This window comes from Equus quagga, chromosome 1, assembly GCF_021613505.1.
Source record: "Equus quagga isolate Etosha38 chromosome 1, UCLA_HA_Equagga_1.0, whole genome shotgun sequence".
Classification (NCBI taxonomy): Eukaryota; Metazoa; Chordata; class Mammalia; order Perissodactyla; family Equidae; genus Equus; species Equus quagga.
Genome location: NC_060267.1, coordinates 57,640,796 through 57,661,408, shown reverse-complemented (window position 1 = coordinate 57,661,408; position 20,613 = coordinate 57,640,796). Strand labels below are relative to the sequence as shown.

The 20,613-nt window shown below is 51.1% G+C and overlaps 1 protein-coding gene across 4 annotated transcripts; it reads left to right on the top strand.

Moving 5' to 3' along the window:
- Nucleotides 1-818: 818 nt before the first annotated feature.
- Nucleotides 819-20,350, top strand: HDHD5 (haloacid dehalogenase like hydrolase domain containing 5). 4 transcript variants are annotated; one of them, XR_006889996.1, is made up of 10 exons: nt 819-956; nt 6,439-6,642; nt 7,762-7,874; nt 9,425-9,518; nt 10,874-10,907; nt 12,619-12,793; nt 14,710-14,898; nt 15,072-15,831; nt 18,569-18,682; nt 19,195-20,350. XR_006889996.1 is itself a non-coding variant. In XM_046670895.1 (8 exons), exons 1-8 carry the CDS (start codon nt 852-854, stop codon nt 15,403-15,405), a joined length of 1,248 nt encoding a protein of 415 aa, XP_046526851.1. In that variant the 5' UTR covers nt 819-851; the 3' UTR covers nt 15,406-15,946. The 4 variants fall into 4 exon arrangements, 2 of the variants coding, with proteins under 2 accessions (XP_046526851.1, XP_046526870.1); XR_006889995.1 differs by having other exon boundaries at nt 18,569-20,350; XM_046670895.1 differs by lacking the exons at nt 18,569-18,682; nt 19,195-20,350 and having other exon boundaries at nt 15,072-15,946.
- The last annotated feature ends 263 nt before the right edge of the window (nt 20,351-20,613 follow it).

Below are 20,613 nucleotides of genomic sequence, written 5' to 3'. Positions count from 1 at the left end.
CCAAAGCTGAGGACCAAAGTGTATTGCTAATCTCTGAGTTAGCAGAGTCCCTGTCTATCCCTGTCCCTCACCTCTCTTCCTCCTCCTGGTGCTAAATACACCGCAGGCTCACCGGTTCTTAGTATAACTATATCTAGGGACGGGTCAAAGGGTATGGAAGGGAGCATCCTCACACTTCAAATGGCGGGGACACACGGCTGTGCTCAGTAGGTGTTTGCTTAGTTATCCGACCCTCTCTCAGGACAGTTATTATCTCAGGACCTTGTATTATAGTCCTGTCTCAACCCTCCCCACCCCCAGGTGTGAGTTTACGGGGTCTACTTACGTATAGTCTCCCCAGGTCTTAGCACAGAACCCGGCAGGAAGAACTATAGCGAATATTCCCTGAAAGAATACGAGAATGAATAACTGGCACCCGATGAGCATTCCTTGACTGCGGCTCAGTGGATTCCAACATCAGCAGAAAGGTTTGCTCCTCCACCCGCTCCTTGCAAACACCGCTTAGTTCCCTCCTCATGGTTTCTCTTCTCCCTGAAAGTCATCGAGGGTTGACGCAGCTGGGACTTGGGCCTGAAGCGTACGTTTCAGGAAGTCAGCAGGTACACGGGCCGTGCAACCGTACACACCGGCCCGCTGACCCCGGGGCTCTGTGTAGAAGGCGGCGAGACCTCGAGCCTCTTCCCTTCGCCGGCCCCCACCGCGCGCAGCCCTGGCCCGGCCTCGAGATACACACGCGGGACTACAACTCCCAAGACGTCTCGGGCGAGCCCGGCGCGCGCCCCCGGCGGCGGATGGGCGGGGCGGCGGGGCCGCGCGGGTCGGCCGTGTGCACGTGCGCGCGGCGGGGCCGGATGGCTGCGCTCGGCGGCTTCGGGCTCTGGCGGTGGGCGGCGCGCGCGGCGTTGGGGCTTCGGGGCCACTGGTCCGGGAGGGGCTACGCTGCGGGTCCGGCGCAGGTGAGGACGCCGGGTTCCGGCGGAGCGGGCTGGGGTGGGCCGGGCGCCGCGGGACGGTGCTCGCGGCCCCGCAGCGCCAGCATCCCCAGCCTCGGGCGAAACGGCCTTGACCCCAGGAGCCCTTCGCTCTCGCCTCGGCCGCGGCCGTCCGCGGCGCGCCCGCCTCCCCGGGCCCGGCAGCCTGCCGCGCCTGCGCGCTGGGAGGAAAGGCTCTCCACCGAGACCCGAACAGAATCCCAAACCGCGCGCCGGGCGTTTCCTGCCGCTCCGCGCGCGTCCCCAGAGTCCCCCGGTGGCGGCCGTGCTCCCGTTTCCCGGTCAGGGTGTCATCCCTGCGCTGCCTCTTTGATTTCCTCGATGAGAGCCTTTGGTGATGATTTTCAACTACAGTGCAGCTTCACGAGGTCTGGGGACTCGCGACGGACCCCCGGGCTGCCCTGGGAGCGTCCCGCCGTCGGCGGGCGCGCTGGCCGCGAGGACGGGCTGCGCGGGGCGCCAGGTTGCGCCAGGTTGCGCTGGGTGTCTCATTTTCTCAGCGGCTTGGGAGGTAGGAGAGGCCTCGGCGTCTTAGGAAGGACGCTGAGGCTTGGAGTCGAGTTTTGAAGTGCTTTTTGTTTTAAGGTCAAGCAGCTGCTAGACGACTGTGCCAGGACTTTGTCAGGTAGTCAGAGCCATACCCTCCCTTCCCCCTGGTCAGTTTTTTTAAAAAGAGGCTCATTTTGTCTTCTAAATTCACAATTTCTGTATGTAATAATGATAATATTTTACATTTGTAAAACGCTTTCACAGCATTTCAATTCAACCCTAAATTCTGTGTGTACCGCTGAAAAAATAAGGACAGTTTGAACATAATCACAATCCATTATCATGCCTGACATTAATAATTCCTTAATATCACTTAAAATCCAGTCCTTTTAAAATTGTCTGAAAATTATAGGTAAATGCGTTTTGCATTTGAACTTTCAGAACCGAATACCCTGTGTCCATACAGTACAAGAAGGAGGGCAGACCATGTGCTACAATGGCACAGTCCTTACCCCAGGGACCTGCCTTCCAGAGGCCCCGCCTGCCCCTTGGTCAGGAGGTGCCTGAGGGGAAGGGCTGTCTTATTTCCCCCTAACCCTTCATCCTTTGGTGGTTCAGCATTCATCAGCCTTCAGTGAGCACTGCCCAGGGTCTGAGCATTGGATCACATTGGGGGTTAAAAGGTGGATCACAGCCGGTCTCCCCTTTAGACCCTGCGGTGATTCTCTTTGAGAAGAGTAAGAAAATATGGAAAGAACTGTGGTTCCTTTCCCCAGGACAGATGCACATAGAGTTTTCAGGGAGTTATGGCCCCCTGAGTCTATCTGTGGGCCCCAAGTTAGGACTCCTGTTCTAGTGGGATTTGTTGAGGAACAGGGAGGGGTTCCGGGGATCTTTGAGGGCCGTCAGGTGCGAGAGCACATTGAGTACAGAGGAGAACGAGCACTCATGGCTTGGGCTGGTGGGAGCTGAGGACCGACCTGGTACCTCCTGGATCCCCTCCTGGCTCCGAGGTGCTGCCATGTGGGCTGCTGAAGAGCTTACTTTGCTGTGAGTGCAGTTGGTGGCTGAATTCTGAATCCAGCATTTGTGAACGGGGTCACCTTTGACTCGTTCTCTCTGAATTTGGTTTCTCATTCATCAGTCAGTTATCCGGTGAATATGTACTGCACACCATGTATAAACAGGTCCCTTTTGTAGGTAATGTCAGTTGGAGGTAGGGACAGTCATCCCCAGAGCGCTGGTATGAAGATTAAATAAATGTACCTTTGTTACATGTCTAGCTCGGGGTGCAACAGAATCTGCCTTTGGAGCCAAGAGATCCAGACACTGTTTAGGCATTTCCTGCAGGGCATATGGACTTGACCAGTTTCTCCCTGGCAGCTCTGTGTGTTGGTGGTCAGAAGTGCTGTCTTGCTGATTGGAGTTGCTTTCCTGCTCTTTTTCCAGTGTCCTTTCCCACCTCCAGCTCGGCACTGAAGCTGTTGTCTGAGGCTGGGCGGCTGTGCAGGAGCTGGGAGACCACCTCCTGGGTGGTCCTCCCTGTTAAAGGAGGGGAGACGGACCGTGACTTTGCAGTCACTCCATTCCCTGTTTCACTGGTTGCGGAAGCTCATCCCTCTCGGCTTCCTTGACCCCACATGCTCTTCCTTTTTCTCCTGTCCCTGACTGCTACTCCTCGCTCTTCCTGCTGGCTCTGACATGGCCCGTCCTTAAAGGGCGATGTTCTCCCTGTTCTCTAGGAGCCTCACTTCGGCTCACAGTCTGCGTGTGCTTCTCAGGCTCTCCTCTGCTCTCCGCTCCCAAGTTTCAGCTGTTGTCTGAGAGCTGACCTTCCAGATTTTCGTCTCCGGGACCTTCTGTCCAGTGCTGGTATGGCCACTTGCCTGTCTGCAGGTCCAAGGTGGGACATATCTTCTGCCCTCCTTGATCTCATAGCTGCTGCTCTTCCAGAGTTTCTTGAGTCTGTGAGTGATACCAGCATCCCCCCTGCCATGTTCCCAAGCTAAAACACCCGTGGGAGTCCCTGTGGTCGCTCCCTCCTTCTGTCCCCACATCTGACTGTTTCCAGGTCCTGGCTGTTCTGCCTCCTATGTATGATTTTCCCCCTTTTCTCCATTCCTATTGCCACTACCTAGTTAAAGCCACTGTCATCTCTGTCTTGGATTGCAGTTGGTCCCATCTGATCCCTTCAACTTGACTTTCTTCAGTCCACTCAATCCATTCTTCACTCTGCAGCCAAGAGTTTTCTACCGCGCGGGTCTGATGGTGCCACTTTCCTCTTTGAAAGTCCTTAAACTGACCTGGGAGACCTGTGATGGCCAATCCTCTCACCTGCCACGGCTTAGGTACCCCTGATGCAGCTTCTCAGAGGGGAACCTCATTTCTTGATGTAGCACTCAGCGTAGACTGCCCTGTGGCTGCTTGTTGGACTGTCTTCCCCACTGAACTGTAGGCAGAGGCCCCCTCTGCCTGCTTGGGTGGTCTGCTGCTGCTGGCGCTCTCAAGGGGTATTTGTTACGTGAATGCATATATTTAACTCTTTCATTGCCTAGCTCAAAATTCTCTTCTAAGAAACTACCCCTGTTTACTTCTGTTCGTTTACTCAGAAGTTAAGTACTTAAAATTGATTTTACACTTGTGAAAATGCTGCAGTTTTAGCGGGTTTAAGTATTTTCTAGACCTGTTGCTTGTTCTTTCTTCTCAACTAAGCAGTGAGGCGCTGGAGTGTGGTTCGTCTGTGGTTTGGGTGCTTCTCATAGAAGGAGCCTGTGCATAGAGTAGGTGTGTGGGGTCAGGATGGCTTGACCTACTTGGCACCAGCAAAAGAAAAATTGTAAACAGGTTAGGTTGGATTTTTTTGACAATTGAAAAACATCTTGTATGCTAACAGTTTATAAAATAAGAAATGGGTCAAATTATTATTATTATTTGTGTGTGTGTGTGAGGAAGATTGGCCGTGAGCTAACATCTCTTGCCAATCTTCCTCTTTTTTTCTTTTCTTTTTCTTCTTCTCCCCAAAGCCCCCCAGTTCATAGTGGTATATTCTAGTTGTGGGTCCTTCTGGCTCTGCTATGTGGGACGCCGCCTCAGCATGGTCTGATGAGCCGTGCCGTGTCTGCACCCAGGATCTGAACCAGTGAACCCTGGGCTGCCAAAGCGGAACGCACAAACTTAACCACTTGGCCACGGGGCTGGCCCCTGGGTTGAATTTTTTAAAAGAGGGCAGTGTTCAACTTTATAAATCCAGGAAATGCAGATCAAGATGAGATACCTTTGTTTGTTTTTTTTTTGAGGAAGATTTAGCCCTGAGCTAACATCTGCCACCAATCCTCCTCTTTTTGCTGAGGAAGGCTGGCCTTGAGCTAACATCTGTGCCCATCTTCCTCTACTTTGTATGTAGGACGCCTGCCACAGCATGGCTTGACAAGCGGTGCCATGTCTGCACCTGGGATCCAAACCGGCAAACCCTGGGTTGCTGAAGCGGAATAAGCTGCTTAAGCGCTGCGCCACCAGGCCAGCCCCGAGATAACGTTTTTTAAACTTTTAAATTAATAAGACTTTTGGTAATTAATAAACTCTTTGATATATGTGAAAATAAATATTGGCAAGGGTAGAGTGTATTACCAGTAGCTACATAAGTTGGTACATGTTTTTGGAAAACAATTTGTCAGTAGGTGTTACGTTGTTAAAATCTTTGCACTCTTGATTTCTTTCTCCCACTTTTAAGTACTGGCTTAAGGAAAAATCCCTAATATGGAAAAATCCCTAATATGGAAAAATCAGGAAGCATGAAGAGATTCCTTATAGCATTATTTGTAGTAGCAAAAATGTGGAGAAACCTAACTGTCCAAAATAGGGGAAATAGAATGTTAGTGGGTTATTCACTCAGAATATTAGTTAACCAGAAATGAAGTTTAGGAGGTAGAGATGTGTGTGTTGATATGGAAAGATAACCAAGAGATACCAGCTAAAAAAAAGTAAGATGGAAAAGAAAGAACAACATAATGCCATCGTGTTAGTTAAAAGATGAGAAATTCATATACTGTATCTCCATAAGAAGTTTCTGGAAAATATACAAGAGAGGGAATAGCACTAGGTGGAAGAAGGAAGCAAGAAACTTTAAAAAAAATTTTATATCATCTGTAGCAGTTGAGTTTTTTTAAAAACTCTGTGTATGTGGTTATAATAAAACAAAATTTTAAAAGATGATTATGAAGGCAAGGCTGGCCCCGTGGCTGACTGGTTAAGTTCATGTACTCTGCTTTGGCAGCCTGGGGTTTTGCCGGTTTGGATCCTGGGCTCAGACATGGCACTGCTCATCAGGCCAGGCTGGGGCGGCGTCCCACATGCCACAACTAGAAGGACCCACAAGTAAAATATACAACTATGTACTAGGGGGATTTGGGGAGAAGAAGAAGGGGGAAAAAAAAAGAAGATTGGCAACAGACGTTAGCTCAGGGCCAATCTTTAAAAATAAAGAAAGAAAGAAATGGTAGTTATGAAGGCTATTGTAACAGATAAAAATGCTTCTGTGTCAAGCAGAAAGAACAAGATGCAAACTTGCACATAACGTACAGTAGCCACATGACAAACATAAGAATAGAAAAAGGAGAGATGAAAGGAAAATATTAATTGGTTGTGTTAAAGTGCTGGGATTTTGTTATTGAACTTCTCTGTTTTCCAGTTAAAAAATTCCTTTATATTAATTAAGCAAAAATAATTTTAGCAAAATAGTTATATGCTTAAAAATACATGAAAAAAGAATAATTCTCTGTTATAGTTGGACTTGTCTTATCAGAAACCCCATGTCCTCATTTTCTGTTTGCTCTGACGCAGCTTTTCCAGGGCGCCAGCCGACCTGAGGATGGCGTGGAGCCCCTCTTTGTGAGGGTCTTCTCCATCCTCCCTCTGCCTCTGGCCCTGGGCAGTGCTGCTTCTCTTCTCCCCTGTGCAGAGCCCGCCCACCTTTGGGTTCCTGTTGGACATCGATGGAGTGCTGGTGCGGGGCCACAGAGTGATCCCCGCCGCTCTGGAAGCGTTCCGCAGGCTGCTGGACTCCCAGGGGCAGCTGCGGGTGCCTGTGGTCTTTGTCACAAATGCTGGAAACATCTTACAACACGGCAAAGCCCAGGAGCTGTCAGCCCTGCTGGGGTTCAAGGTCAGGAGGCCGCCAGAGACCTGGAAGCCCAGGGACCTGGTTCCCCGGGGACCCCCCCTCCAGTTCTGACCAAGGCTCCTTCCCTGGGCTGGGGCACAGTGTTGAGAAACCCAAGGGCATGGCCAGTTGGGTCAGTACAAATCTTCCAGCACTGCCGGGAAAATGCTTTGGAGTTCAAGCCCAGCCTCATGAGCAGAGCCGCAACAGTAGGGCCATTTTTTTAATCTATAAATACACATTGAGCCCAGAAATCCTGCTCGTGTGTTTGTCAGCTTGAGTCTCCTGTCTTTGTGCCCATTTCTTTTCTTCTGGGCATCAGGGTTGTCTTGTGGGTTGTCAGCCTCTGGAAAGGAAGGGTCACATTCGCCTTAGTCTCCATGTGACAGGTGGGACTCTGACGTAACAGCCCTTGTTTCTCAGAAATAAAACGTGCACATCTGAAGGAGCGCTTCCCCCAAAAGCAGCCCTTTTTCCCCCGCCTGCAGCTCCAGGCCGTGTCCCAGCATTACATGTTCTTTGTGAAAGATGGATTTAGCTTTTGGAAACAGTCCTTTGGAACCAAACAGTAAATAAAGTAGCTGATTGGCTGGTGACACTGCTTGGGGGATGACCACAGCGAGTGAAGGAATAAAGCTGGTTTCCTTCTCTGCTCTCCAGAAAGAGTTCCAAAACATTCTGAGTAAAGGCTGCATTGTTGGAGTTAGAATAAATGTCAAAAAGCTAAGTCTTTAAGTAGAACTGAAAAGACAAAGTCAAAGTCAAAGGCAGGTTTCTATGACAGACGAAGAATGCACACAAACCCTGTGGTTTCCAGTTAGGGGACTGAGGCACACAGAGGGTGCTAGTGAGCTGAGCAGGACAGCACTGGGGAGCAGTCAGAACCCATGGCCCCTGGCGTTTCCTGCTTTCTTGTTTTGTGTGGCAAGAACCAAATTAGATGCTTCTCACACCTGTTTGGATAGTTTCTAGAAGTGCTGGGTGCCAGAAAAGGCTTTTCTCTCTTCTTTTTCTGGTAGGTTTTCCCCCTTCTAGGTGAAAGAGCCTGCTACCCATCTCCCCATGACTTTCCCTCTACAGTTGTGTCGTCTGCTCTCCTCTGTCTCTTTGCTGTCCCTGCAGGTGGAGCCAGACCAGGTTATTCTCTCCCACAGCCCCATGAAGCTCTTCTCACAGTACCACAGGAGGCGGATGCTGGTGTCCGGGCAGGGCCCGCTGGTGGAGAATGCGCGAGCGTATCCTCTGGTGCTTCTCACCCTGGCTGCCGAGGGAGGACTAGTGAGGCGTGGCAGGCGCAGGCTGCCAGGGCTCAGGGGATAGGTGGTGGGCTCTGAGGGAGGGAGGAGGGCTCCCTGGTATGGCCAGTCCTGGGCCTGGTGGTCTCCAAAAGCCAGGCCACATGCCACTGCAACAGAACCTCCCGCAGAGCTTAAAATATAGAATGCTGGGCCTTACCCCTGGGGAGTCTGCATTCACTAGGTCTGGGATAAAAGTCAGCAATCTGTATTTAAGAAAAGAATGCTAGGCGATTCTGTAATCAGGTTTGGGCACTGCTGCGCTAGTGCTGTTCCTTGGGGTGCTCAGTCAACTTATCAGCCAGTGTTAAGTATCTGCAGTGAACTCATCCTTCTGTGTTTTGCACACTCAGAAAGCAGGAGACTTGGTCCCTGTTCTCAAGCAGCTTATTCATTTGCTCATTCCACAAACCTGTGCTAGCACTTCCTGTGTTACCAGCACTGTGCTGCGTGCTCTAAAGGGGGAAGGAGGCCAGGAAAAGCACAGCAGGATTGTGACTTTATCAAGGGGTTCATACCTGGGGACGCAGGAATCACACCCCATAAACAGAGGAGTATTTAAGACAGCATAGGATGGAAGACTAGGAAGAGAGCATAGGCTCCGAGAGTCACAGGTGTCGGGGGAGGGAGCCTGTTTCAGGAGTAGGATTACCTGTGACTTCGTGGAGGGGGTGGCCATGCACCAGAGAGTTAAAGTTCCTCACGCAGGGGAAGTAGCCAGGGAGGCTGGAAAGAGGAAGGATGGTGAGGAACCCTGAAGCCAGAGGTTGGAATGGGACGGGTGGGGAATGAGAGATTAGGGAAGGTGGTGCCTAGGGTAGGAAATGGGAAGTAAACGGGAGAAGTAGGTGAACTTGCTTATGAGGCAGCCGGAGTCAGTGCAGGTTTTACTGCTGACTGGGGTGATCTGATGGAAGCAGCGTTGTTGGGGGATTCATTTTGAGAGTAATCTGAAACCATGTCAAGTTAGGATTGCAAGTGTCAGTAGAGGACAGGAAAATGGAGGCAGGTCTGGGAGAGAGAGGGCTGGAGCTGGCTTGCCCCTCACCAGGTTCTCCCCTTCCTGGCTGAATCTGGTTCATCCTTCAAGATTTAGCTCAAGTGTAACTTCTCTCTGACCATTTGCCCACCTGCGCAGCCCCCCGAGGAGTCTCTCTCTTGAACTCCTCAGCAGGCAGCGGCAGCCCTGTTCACAGAGCGCTGCTTTCATGGGCTCTGGGCGTGTGGCGAGCTCTGTGAGGACACAGGGTCTTGTATGTCCTTGTTCCCTGGGAGTGCCTGGCGTGGTCCCTGGGCCCTGGGGGTGCGCATCCCGCTCTGCCTGTGCTGTCACAGCCCACCTGCCAGCACCTTCAGGATCGGTGTCGGCCTTGCTGGGCTCTGTCTGGGGATTGGGTGGACTGCTTTGATCAGGACTAGGTTGGTTCCCCCCACTTTAAAGGCATCTTCCCCCAGAACTGTCGAGTTTTGCTTCCCTGATCTTGCTCTAGACTGGGCTTCGAGAATGTGGTTACTGTGGACGAGCTGCGGGCCGCCTTCCCTGTGCTTGACATGGTTGATCTCCAGCGGCGGCCAAAGACCACGGTACTAAGAAGCATGTCCCAGGGGTCTCAGTACTCAGCTCTGTCCTGTTCCTGCAGGGGCTCCTCTTGCTGGCCTGACGACCACCCCCGCTTAGAGTGCATCTCGTCTGTGTGTTTGCAGAGCGGCCTCCTTGGAGAGGCCCATCTGGCCAAGGGTTTCATTCCCCAGATGTACAAGAATGGCCCAGAGGAGCAGCAGGCTCCTGAGGCCTCTCCTTTTTGCATTGTGTGTGATTAGCTGAGAACTCCTCTCAGAGCCCTAGCATCTCCAATGAATAGTTTTATATTTTCCCAGCTGGCTTTCCCAGTGTTGCTTGGGCTAATCATTAACCTTAAGTTACTCACTGCTGCACCTTATCCTGACGCATGCTACAGAGAGTTGTCCTTGTGAGAAACAGCATGCCTAGAAGCGACTGGCGGTTCTGAGTGTCTGCCCATGTGCCTTCTGGGTTCAGCTCCTCTCTGAATCACTGGTTGGATTTCCTGTCTCTTCTGGTTGGTAGTCACAGGCCCTCTCAGTGATCCTCTGGAGGGTGCCTGCCCGGCTCTCACTGGCCCTTGGCCATCTTTCTCCTCGTGTGAACTCTATATATCACACAGCCTATATTTTAAATCAGGCCACTGGGAAAATATGATGAAATGCGGTTATAAATAGACAGGCTTACTGTTGTTTGTTTATACAGCGCTAGTCCTCCTTCCTCCAGAACATTCCACGTGAATAGCGCCCTTCATCACCGTTGAGAGCTTTCTCTTAGAACCATGCAGATTATGTGGAGAACCAGGATGTCAGAGTTGGAACAGATCTCAGAACGGCTCAGAGACTGAGCCCCACACAGGGAAAGTGACTTACCCCAGGACACATGGCTGGCTAGTGCAGAGCCAGGACAGTAATAACCTGGGGAAGGAACAGACCCCAAGAGGTGGTTAAGTGAAGGCTCCTGCCTCCTAATCTGACATCAAGAGAAATGATGCATCACGCCCTGATGGCCTCCTTTTTCTCCATAGACACCCCTTCATCTTTAGCTCCCTGGTTCTAGACTCTTGCTTGGCCTGTATCTCATCTCCTCTCCTCACCAGAGGAGGACAGCTGACTAGCCCTTCCTCTTGGCTGACCTTTATATGTGGTCTCCCTCAGCCTGTTCTGTGACCAGCCTGGTCGTTCTCTCTTCACCTTTCTTCATGAACCTTCCTCGGTCGTCTCTGGCTTCTCCTCAGCTTGGGCTAGAGCGGGGGGTGATCTTTGTTCTGTCTGGAATGTGTTTTTCCTCCTGCCCCCCTCCCCGAAAAGTGGTGTGTGGTTGTCCACTGGTAGGAAGGGACCGTTGCACTGACGGCCTGCTCTTTGTCTCCTGGCAGCCCCTTCCGCTGAGCGATTTCCCCGCCATTGAAGGTAATGGCTCCTCTCCTGTGTGGGTGTGGGTCTGGGTGTTCTCTCTCCCCTAGGCCCTCCAGGCTTTTCTAGTATGGTAGTTGCCTGCAGATGGGCGGAGTGACTTGGGGGCATTGGACATCTGCTCACCTGGGTTCTGGTCTAGGATTTGCCACTCACTACCTCTGAGACATTCATTATTAATCCTTCCTACACTGTATCAATTGCCTGATTATTCCAGAGAAATCATAAGCTTAAACCTTAGAGGGGAAAGGTACCTAGAGGTAATGTAGTCCAGTGTTTCTCAACCCTCTTAATCCCAGTTCTCCCCTTATATAACAAAAATGTTGTAATGTCCCCTTTACCACCGCAAAATGAGATTCATAGATAATATCTTTCCTATACACATATATTAAAAATTAATCAGTTCAGTATGAAGCCTGAATTGAAATAGGGAAAAATGAAAGGAAACATTTTTAGTAAAGGAGTGTGTTTTTCAATATGTAATAATAATCCAATCAGACATAAGGAACTGCTAAAATGACCATAGACAGAGTCACCCTGAGTGTTACGGCTGCAAGTGCAGACTGATGTGAGTGTGTTTATAGGTGTGATAGAAATGTGTTTTATTGGTGACTCAGAAATTTGAGGCAGCATTGTCATTGGTGAAATGATTTTCCAAAATAGGGAACAACTCTTAATAAAGTCTTGAAAAAATAAAGTACAGTCTTCTCCTAACTTATAGTTACGTTTTTGGAAAAATCAGTGTTTGTTAAGACCGTATCCCCAGTCCTCTGTGTTTACACGTCGAATGGAATGAGAATGTAGGTTCAAGTAGTTCTCAACAGGGTGCTCACCTGTGTGAGTGTCAGATTGGACACTCGCCTTCATAGGAGGGGGGAAAGTTTGTGATTGTGCAGGACTGTCCTGAGCATCTTGCATCCAGCGCCCCCCCAACCCTCACCCACTAAGTGTTAGTCATTGTGACAGTGAAAACCCATCCTCTGGTCTCTAGACCACCTCCCTAGGGGCGGCACTGCTCCCCGGGGCCACTGTGCTGGCTCAGTTCACTGGTCTTGTAGTTGATAGCAGCAGCTTCCGTTTTTGAGTGCTGGGTCCAGCATCGTTAAGTGCTTTATTTATTATATCTCCCTTTTGTCCTCGTAATAGCAGTAGGTGGTGTTCTCTAGTCCAGGCTGCTGAGGCTTAGCAGAGGTACATACCTTGCCCACAGTCATAGAGGACAGTTGGCAGAGTCAGGCTTGGAGCTCAGGTCTCTGTCATTCCAGATCCCCCTCTCCTCGCCATTAGGTTTACTGGCCTGGGGCTCAGAGAGAAGCGGCTGAGGGAGGTGGGCCCTTTGCCCAGTCCCTGCAGGGTGAGGTGGTAGGGAGAGCATCCTTTGGCAGGATAAAGCGGGCCTGAGACTGCTGCTGCCTTTTCTTAACCTCCTTTGGGAAGCACCGGTGGACACTGGAGATGGGCGCCCTCAGGAACCTCCTTCCTGAGCCCTGGGCTTCGTTCCCCACGGGTCAGTGGGAGAGGGGCTCTTTCAAGGCTGATTCAGGGTCCCCTGTCATGGCTATGGTGAGGGCACCACAGGGAAGAGTTGGTGGTTGGGTGGCACCCACTGGCCTCGGCTGGCCTCCTGAGGGCCTTCCGCTAGCCACCTGCCATGGAGGGTAGGCTGAGTGCCCTGCAACCCTCACCGCCATGCCTTTGCTCTTTAAAGGGGTGCTCCTCCTTGGGGAGCCAGTCCGCTGGGAGACAAGCCTGCAGCTGATCATGGATGTCCTTCTCAGCAATGGGAACCCAGGGACTGGTTTGGCGACGGCCCCCTATCCTCATCTCCCTGTCCTGGCCAGCAACATGGATCTCCTTTGGATGGCTGAAGCCAAGATGCCCAGGTGAGGACACAGAGTCCCTGGTCTTGACCCTGCTGGCCCACTTCCAGCTGCTGCCTAGGCTGCCCTGCTGATGCTTCCCCTGTCATTCTGATGCTCTGGGTGGTCAGGCACCTACCTGGGGGCCCTGCAGTTGCACAGAAATCTGGCCTTCTGGGAGGGGTTTCAAGGATCACCTCACATTTTAATGATTAAACAAAAACTACAGCTTACTGAGCACTGAAGCTGTGTTGAGATGATCTTGAACACATGACCCTTGCCCTCCAGAGTCTTAACAGAACATGCTGGTGTTGACCAGCGGAACCCAAAGGCTGGGCGGTTGCCGAGGCGTGCCCGTGCAGATTGTTCCGCTGCCCCTCCTCCCTGGGGCCTGGTTCTTTCACTTCCGTGTGTCTCTGGCATGTAAGATGAGGGGGAGAGGGAAGCAAGAGTTATTCTGAGGTTGTGGAGACCAGGAGTGAGAACCAGTGCCTACGTGACTTTCCCACAGGCCCACACACCCTGCTCGGCTGTGCAGATGGCATCTGTCCTGTCCTTTTCTGAGGCCGAGCACAGTACAGGCAGCCCTTTTCAGGCCCGCAAAGAGCCTTCCTGAAAGGACAGCTGACAGCTGCTGTGGACTGTGTGGCTGCTCTTATCTGCAAGGCCAAAGTCTAAGAGTTTCTCTTGCTGCCGCTGACTCCCAGTAGCTGTGCGAGTGATCCTTCAGCAGAGGGCAGCAGGGCCCCGTTCTGCCTAAAGTCGCATGACTAAACAGCCCCAGAGAGAAGGGGATTAAGGCGTTCTCTCGTGTTACTTTTAAAGTGTATTTCTGCAGCTCGAGGTTAGGGATTTTCTTTGAAGTATTCTTCCTAGAGTTAGGGTGTGCTGACGCCAGGTGAGGGGTTTGGTTATACAAGCTGTGAACTGAATAGCAAGGGGCACATTTCTATTTATAAACCAGACTTAAGATTAATTTTTCAGTCAAAAATTTAAAAATTGGAAATAGAATTTGTTATATGTATGTGTAAGTGATGCTGAAATATAACTTTAATATATTGTACAGTATCAGTTAGGATTTGGTTTAGCAGCAAGAGATGAAAACCCGTAACAAAGATGTCTTATACAAGACAGAAGTTTATTTCTTACTCATCTCAAAAAAGGTCTGGGGTAGGCAGTCCAGGCTTGTGTGGAAGGCTGCTTGTCAGGGACACAGGCACATTCTGTCTTCCTGCTGTGCAGTCCTTAGCCCTTCACTACATAATCCAACATGGCTGCCCAAACTCCAGCCATCATGTCAGCATTCCAGACAGCAGGAAGAAGTAGGGGAGGTGGAGATGAGCACCCCTTTCCAATTTTAAGGGTACTTCCTGGAAGTTTAGCCCAGCACTTCTGGATCCATTGACTCTCTGGCTATAGCTTAGTCACATGGCTGCACTCCTATCTGCAATGGAAGCATGGGAATGTACTTTTCACACCCAGTGGCAATATTCGCTGCTGCAAATTTGCTCTAAGGAAAAAGAGAATGGCAGCCAGTAGTCTGCCACAAATCTAAAGCAGAATTTAAACTTTGGTTTCTGGAGTCTGACTGCCTGGTTGTAATCCTAGCTCTGCCACGTTGGGCAAGGTCCTTCATCTCTCTCTGCCTCAAGGTCCTCACTTGTAGAATGAGGACAGTGATAGCTCTCTCATAGGGTGTTTCTGAGAGTTAAATGTGAGATGTCATCTCCAGTGCGTGAGCATGTTATTAGATAAAAGCGGGTCGTAAACATAGGTAATAAATATAATTACTTCTTACTAGAAGTAATTTAACTTTGACCTCTCCCCATCAGGGCCCTGGAGTCACAGGTTGGTGTGTAGGGTACTGCTTAGAGAATGGCAGGTGGCCAGGAGGAGCCTGGGAGGAGAGGGCTGAGTTGCTGGGCTTTTTTCTCTGGCAGGTTTGGCCACGGCACCTTTCTGCTGTGCCTGGAAACCATTTACCAGAAAGTGACGGGCAAAGAGCTGAGATATGAGGGCCTGATGGGCAAACCCAGCATCCTCACTTACCAGTACGCAGAGGACCTGATCAGGCAGCAGGCGGAGAGGCGGGGCTGGGTCGCGCCCATCCAGAGCCTCTATGCTGTAGGGTGAGCTCTGCTCCATCTCCTCATCCTTCCCTTCCTCCCCACCCACTCACCTCCCTGTGTCCCCACGCCTAGTGCACACCTCTCTCCCCACAACTGTCTTCTGCTGCTTTGCCTTGCAACACTGAACTCGGGTTTTCTCCTCTTTCTTTTTCCGGTGTGGCTGCCCCTGCCAGTGATAACCCTATGTCTGATGTCTACGGTGCCAACCTGTTCCACCAGTACCTGCAGATGGTGAAGCATGATGGGGCACAGGAGCTGGGGGCCGGTGGCCTGTGGAAGCAGCGTCCCTCAGCCACCCAGAGCTGTACCTCCATCCTGGTGTGCACTGGCGTGTACAGTCCCAAGGTCCCGGTGTCCACAGAGCCTGCGCAGGGGGGAGAAGAGCCTCCCTTCCACGGGCACCGGGACTTCCGCTTCAGTCAGGAGCTCATGGAGGCGTCCCACATTGTGCACGACGTGGACGAGGCTGTGCAGCTGGTTTTCCACAAGGAGGGCTGGGCTTTGTAGCGAGGGCTGGGCAGTGGGGGCAAAGGGGCGGGAGGGAGCCTGCAGCCCTAGGGGTCCTGTTGGCTCGCTCTAGCCCAGATCACTGGGCATCGAGTCAGGGCCTGCTTACCGTGACACTCTTCCTGCTGGCCCACAGTGTGATGTTATTGGTCTCTCGCAAGAAGACAGTGGCTTTTTTTCTGCTGGGCAGTTGCCACAGAATTGTACCCTGGGTAGCATTTTGGATAGAACTTCAGGATTTTCTGGGCCTCATTCCTGTCTGCCTCTCCTAGCACTCTGACCTCAGGCCAGTCCCTTTACCTCTGTGCCTCAGTTCCCTCATCATTTCAGAAGGGACTTCTGAAAAAAGGGGAGGTGGTGTGGAATAATGTGGAAATTTCTGCAGGGCTTTTGTCTGCATTGAAGCAACCACTGCGTGCCAGCAAGGTGTGTAACTAACACTCACATACTACTTTTTATTGTATTTTAGCTTATTGCCTACAGACTTTGGGACTTATTTTTTTAAATTAAAATAATCATAATAAATATTCCTTATGCTGTCTCTTCTGAAGCTCTGTATGGAATGTACTAGAAAGCCCTGTGGGGGAACGACAGTGGGTGAGTGTGTGGGCGACCTTGAGGCAGAGAAGTTGGTGGCATTTTCCTCCCGTAAGGTGCTGATGTCCGCTCTCCTGCTGCTGTTCTCCCACAACCCCCACCCCCCAGGCCGGGCTGTGAAGCCCCAGGCTGTCTGGGAGTGAGTGCATGCCAGGCTTTGGCATATCCTTAGCGTCTTTCCTGATGTGGAAAAGAAAAAGGATCTGGTTTATGGTTTGTTGTAAAGGAAGGAGCTTTCCTACAGTGATTCTGGAAAGTATGTGTTTCTTTTATTCCTCCTCTAGGAGTAATCCAGTTCCATCTTTCCATGGTCTGTGTCACCTAGGACCTCACGCTTGCCAAATCCCCTAGTCAGTTCTCGTCCTCATCTGACTCCAGCAGTTGTTTGCATTTGACACAAGCTGATTACTCCTTCCCTTCTTAAAACACTCTTTACTTTGGCTCTATCTGACCCACCTCTTGACACCTCTGTTTGGATGCCTGGTAGTCATTGAGAGGGGAGGGAACATAGGAAATTGAGAAACAGCGGCCAGTGACACGGGATGGGAATTGAGAGCTGGTGTCCTGGAAGCTGACTGAACGAGTTTCGTGAAGGAGGATGAGGAGCTGTGCTCATTCCACATGCATCAGAGCTTAACCGCGTGCAGGACGCAGCCGGTCCCCCTCCAGCACCCCGAGTAATCTGGGTCTTCTAATCCTCCCCACTTGAGACAGTAGCACTCCTTTTTTCTTGTTTAGGCTGAAGGCTTGGCTTCATCCTTGTCTTCTCTCTCTCTCTCTCTCATTTCCCACGTCCAGTCCAGTCCACCAGCAGATCCTGTCAGCTTTGCCTTCAGAATGTACCAGACTAAGGGCACTCTCCAGCCTTCAACACCACGCTGGTCCAGTCTGCTGGCATCTCTCGCCTGGATTCTTGCAGAAACCTAATCTCTGGCCTCCCTGCCTCCTCTCTTCCCTCTCTCCCTCCCTGATACTCTCCACTCGGGGGCCCAGAAGTCAGATCGTACATTTGATCTATTCTGATTGAAAACCCTCCTCTGACTTCTTGTCTCACTCAGAGTCAAAGCCAGAGTTCCTGACCACCGCACAAATGCCTCTGCATCCTGTCCCACCACGGCTTCTCGGGCCTGACCTGCCCCTTCCCCTTCAGTCACCACACACTAGCCGTGCTGGCTCTCTTGCTGGGCCACTGTCCGCTCCTCCTCGGGGCCCCTGAACTTGCATTCCCTCTGCCTTCTGATATCCACATGACTTGCTCTATCCCTTTTTTGTTTTCTGATCACTTCTTAAAGGTCTGGTGCATATGTCACTTCAAAGAGAATCCCTCAACTTCCTAAAAAAAATAGCAGTTTCTAGCCCTCTTATGCTGCTGAATGTTTTCCATAGTCCTTATCACCTCATGACCTATATTTACGTCCTTAATCTATGTCTTCTACTAAAATATGAGCTGCATGAACATTGTCCATATTGACTCATTCTTTATCCCCACACCTACATGCCTGGCACTTGGCAGGGTTTCAGACCCTGAAAGACCTCCTGTAGGGTCCTTAGAGACAAACACGGCTTTCCTTCCTTTCTTCTCCCTTGGGGAGTATGGCAAAAGTGAGAAGACGAAGGGTCTTGGAGTCAGACTGACATGGAATCGAAGCCCAGCTCTGTTGCTCACCAGCTATGTGGCCTTGGGCAATTTCCTTCACCTCTCCAAGCTTCCGTTTTCTCGTCTGTAAAATTGGCATTGGGGATGTGTATTTCAGAAATGAGCTATTTTAAGTGCAGTACTGTTTAATTTAGGATTTTGTTCAGCTGTTTGCCACAGAAATCTGAGTACAGTGGCTGAACAAGTAGGTGGTCATTTTTCTAAGTAAGAAGTTCAGAGGTGGGCATTTGGGCTGCGGAACAAGCTCCAGGGTGTCACCCGGGGTGCAGGCCCTTGCCCGCCACCGTCTTAGCGTGTGTGTCTGTCCAGGTGCAGGCTGGCACTGTACCCTTCCAGGCCTTGCAGCCACATTCCCAAGAGGAAGGAGGAAAGGGCAAAGACAAAGCCAGTAGAGCTGGCCTCCCTGTAAAGGACTTTCCGGAAGTTCCACCTCAGGACTTCCAGTCCCCTCTTGTGGACTACATTTGGGCCACAGGGTCACCAGTAGCTGCGCGGAGGCAGGGACAGGGCACACTGTTGCTCAGACAAAATCAGGGTCTGTTTGTAGGGGAGGCTAGTGGGATGGATGTGAGTGGGCAACTAGCAGTACAACTCCAGCTCCTGGGCCCCGGAAGGCGGGAGCTATGAGGACTTCCTCCAGTGCTCTGACGGAAGGGGTGAAGCCCTAGCCAGCGGAGCCCCTTGTCAGTCGTCTGAACTGCTGGTCAGGTAACAGTCTGGCTAGCTCGTATTTGCATATCAGTTAACCTTTTCAAACCCAGCCTGACCAAAGCATTTTAAAGCAGACATCCTTTGTCCATGCTTGTTAGAGCCTCACGAAGCCCCTAATGGAGAGAGGCAATTCCTCTCTCTCACTTTTATAAATGAAGGCGCCCAGGCAGAGACCATTCATCCATGCTTTCATTTCAGAAACACTTGAAGACTGCTGGGGCCGTGTGCCATTCTAGGTGCCACAGCAGTGACGTCATTGGTGACAACACCTGCCTCGTGGGGTTCACCTCAGTGATGATGTGTCCAAAGTCGGTTAGTAAATGGAGGGGCTGGGCCTAGAGTTGGGACTCCTAACTCCGAGCCCAGCGTTCTCCCCAAGACCTTCCCGACCCCAGCCCGCCACTGTCCTTCCTCCACGCATTGCTTTATGCCCCAGAGCAGCTACTGTTGGAGATACAGGCAAGGGGGGCTCTCCTTGGGCCAGATGGGTCGAGCTTACCAAATGGAATGCCAAGTGAGAGCAGAAGTGAGTTGGAAGACGTGGCTACATGGGGAGGAACGCTGCCAGAGTCGAGAATACTTAGCTCCAGTTTGAAGAGAGAGAATGACAGCAGTTGTGTCTGTTTGCCTCTGTGCCTTTGACGAGCAGTCGTTCTGGCTCTGTGGCTCCTCTCTCCTTTTCTTACTTGTTTGGGTTTCCTAAAGATACTGCAAGCTATTCTAGACGGGGTCCAGAGAGCATGTGTACAGCAACATTACTTATGCAAATCTATGTTGGAGAGCAGGGCCAGCCTCTCAGTTCCAATGCCAATCTTGTTCCTTAGGGGCTTTGTCTAAACCGTGGAACCAAAACTCAAAACCAACTGCTTCGTTTGCTCAACGCCAAACTGAATGAAGATGTTTCCTTTTTGTGTTTGTTGGAGCCAAGTGAATACAAAACGAAAAAGACTTTGTGAGTCAATTTGAACAGGAAGTGAGCACATATTTATAATGAAATTATTAACCTTGAACAAAACGATGCCATCACGTGTTCACAGTGAGCACATAGAAGCACCTTGGCGTCAGACACAGGGGCACTTCCTCAGTGTGCCCCTTGGTGGCAGCAGCTTCTGGCCTCCTGAGGACACCTTGGGCTCCCAAGGCAGGTGCGGTGAGCAAGCCGGCAATCAGGACCCCCAGCGGAGCTAGGGTTGCTGTGGCAACCGGATGCTGCCTGGAGGGCGGATTTTAAAATATCTCAGCTATAATAGTTGTTTTTCCCCCAATCAATCTGTCACTTCCCCAGTGCTGTGTGGTGCTGCTGAGGCCGGCTGTGCTGGGACGCCTGCTTCTCTGCCTGGGGCTCTTGGCAGCTTTGGGGGTTGGAGGTGGGAGGATTGTCTCAGGGTGTGAACTGCTGGGAAGCTGACAGAGCTTCAGCTTTTGCTTCCAGGCTCCTCCAGCTCTTGGTTCCCACAGCCTTATGTCATTTTCTCTTTTTTGCGAGGCAGAGAGGAGGGGTTTAGCTTGAAACTTCCTCCCCCCCTCCTCCCACTCTGACTTGAGCCTTCTGGCTTACACTCTGCCAGAGCAGCCTTGGCACTCCCGGGACCTCTCTCTGGTGAGGGGAGGGCATGTCCCTCCTTGTCTGCTTTTCCCCTTGGTCTTTCTAACTTCCTCTTTTGGCTTCGTTTATTCACTCATCAAAAGACTGTTGAGCACATACTAAGCCCCGGGCTAAGACACGAGAAACTGTTTTTGTCCTGGAAGAGGTCATCACTGTCTTTACCCTGGACTCGGCCCTATCAGATTGCAAACATTTTTATAAAGTTACAGTAATTAAGACAGTGTTCCATTGGCAGAGGGAGGGATACAAACCAGTGGGACAAGATAGCACTCAGACACGCAGATATGCAATATATGAAAATGTGGCTTAACAAAATAAGTATTTGTTTCTTGTTTGTTTCATAGTCTGATGTGGGCTAAGTGGCTTCATGGCCTTTCCCCTCCAGGTGGGACTCAGGGATCCAGACACTGTCCATTTTGCGATGCTGTCATCTCCAACACGTGGTTTCTAAGGTCTTTGTGGAAGATGGAGAGAGAATGCGTGACTGTGAAAGGATTTATGGCCAGACCTGAGACTGGTGTACGTCACTTCTGTCCATATCCACTGGCCAGGCGCAGGGTTCCAATGCACCTCCCAAGAGGCTGGGAAACGTGGTCTTTCTCTGTGTTTGGGAAAAGGAGATGGGATCTGTCGGCAT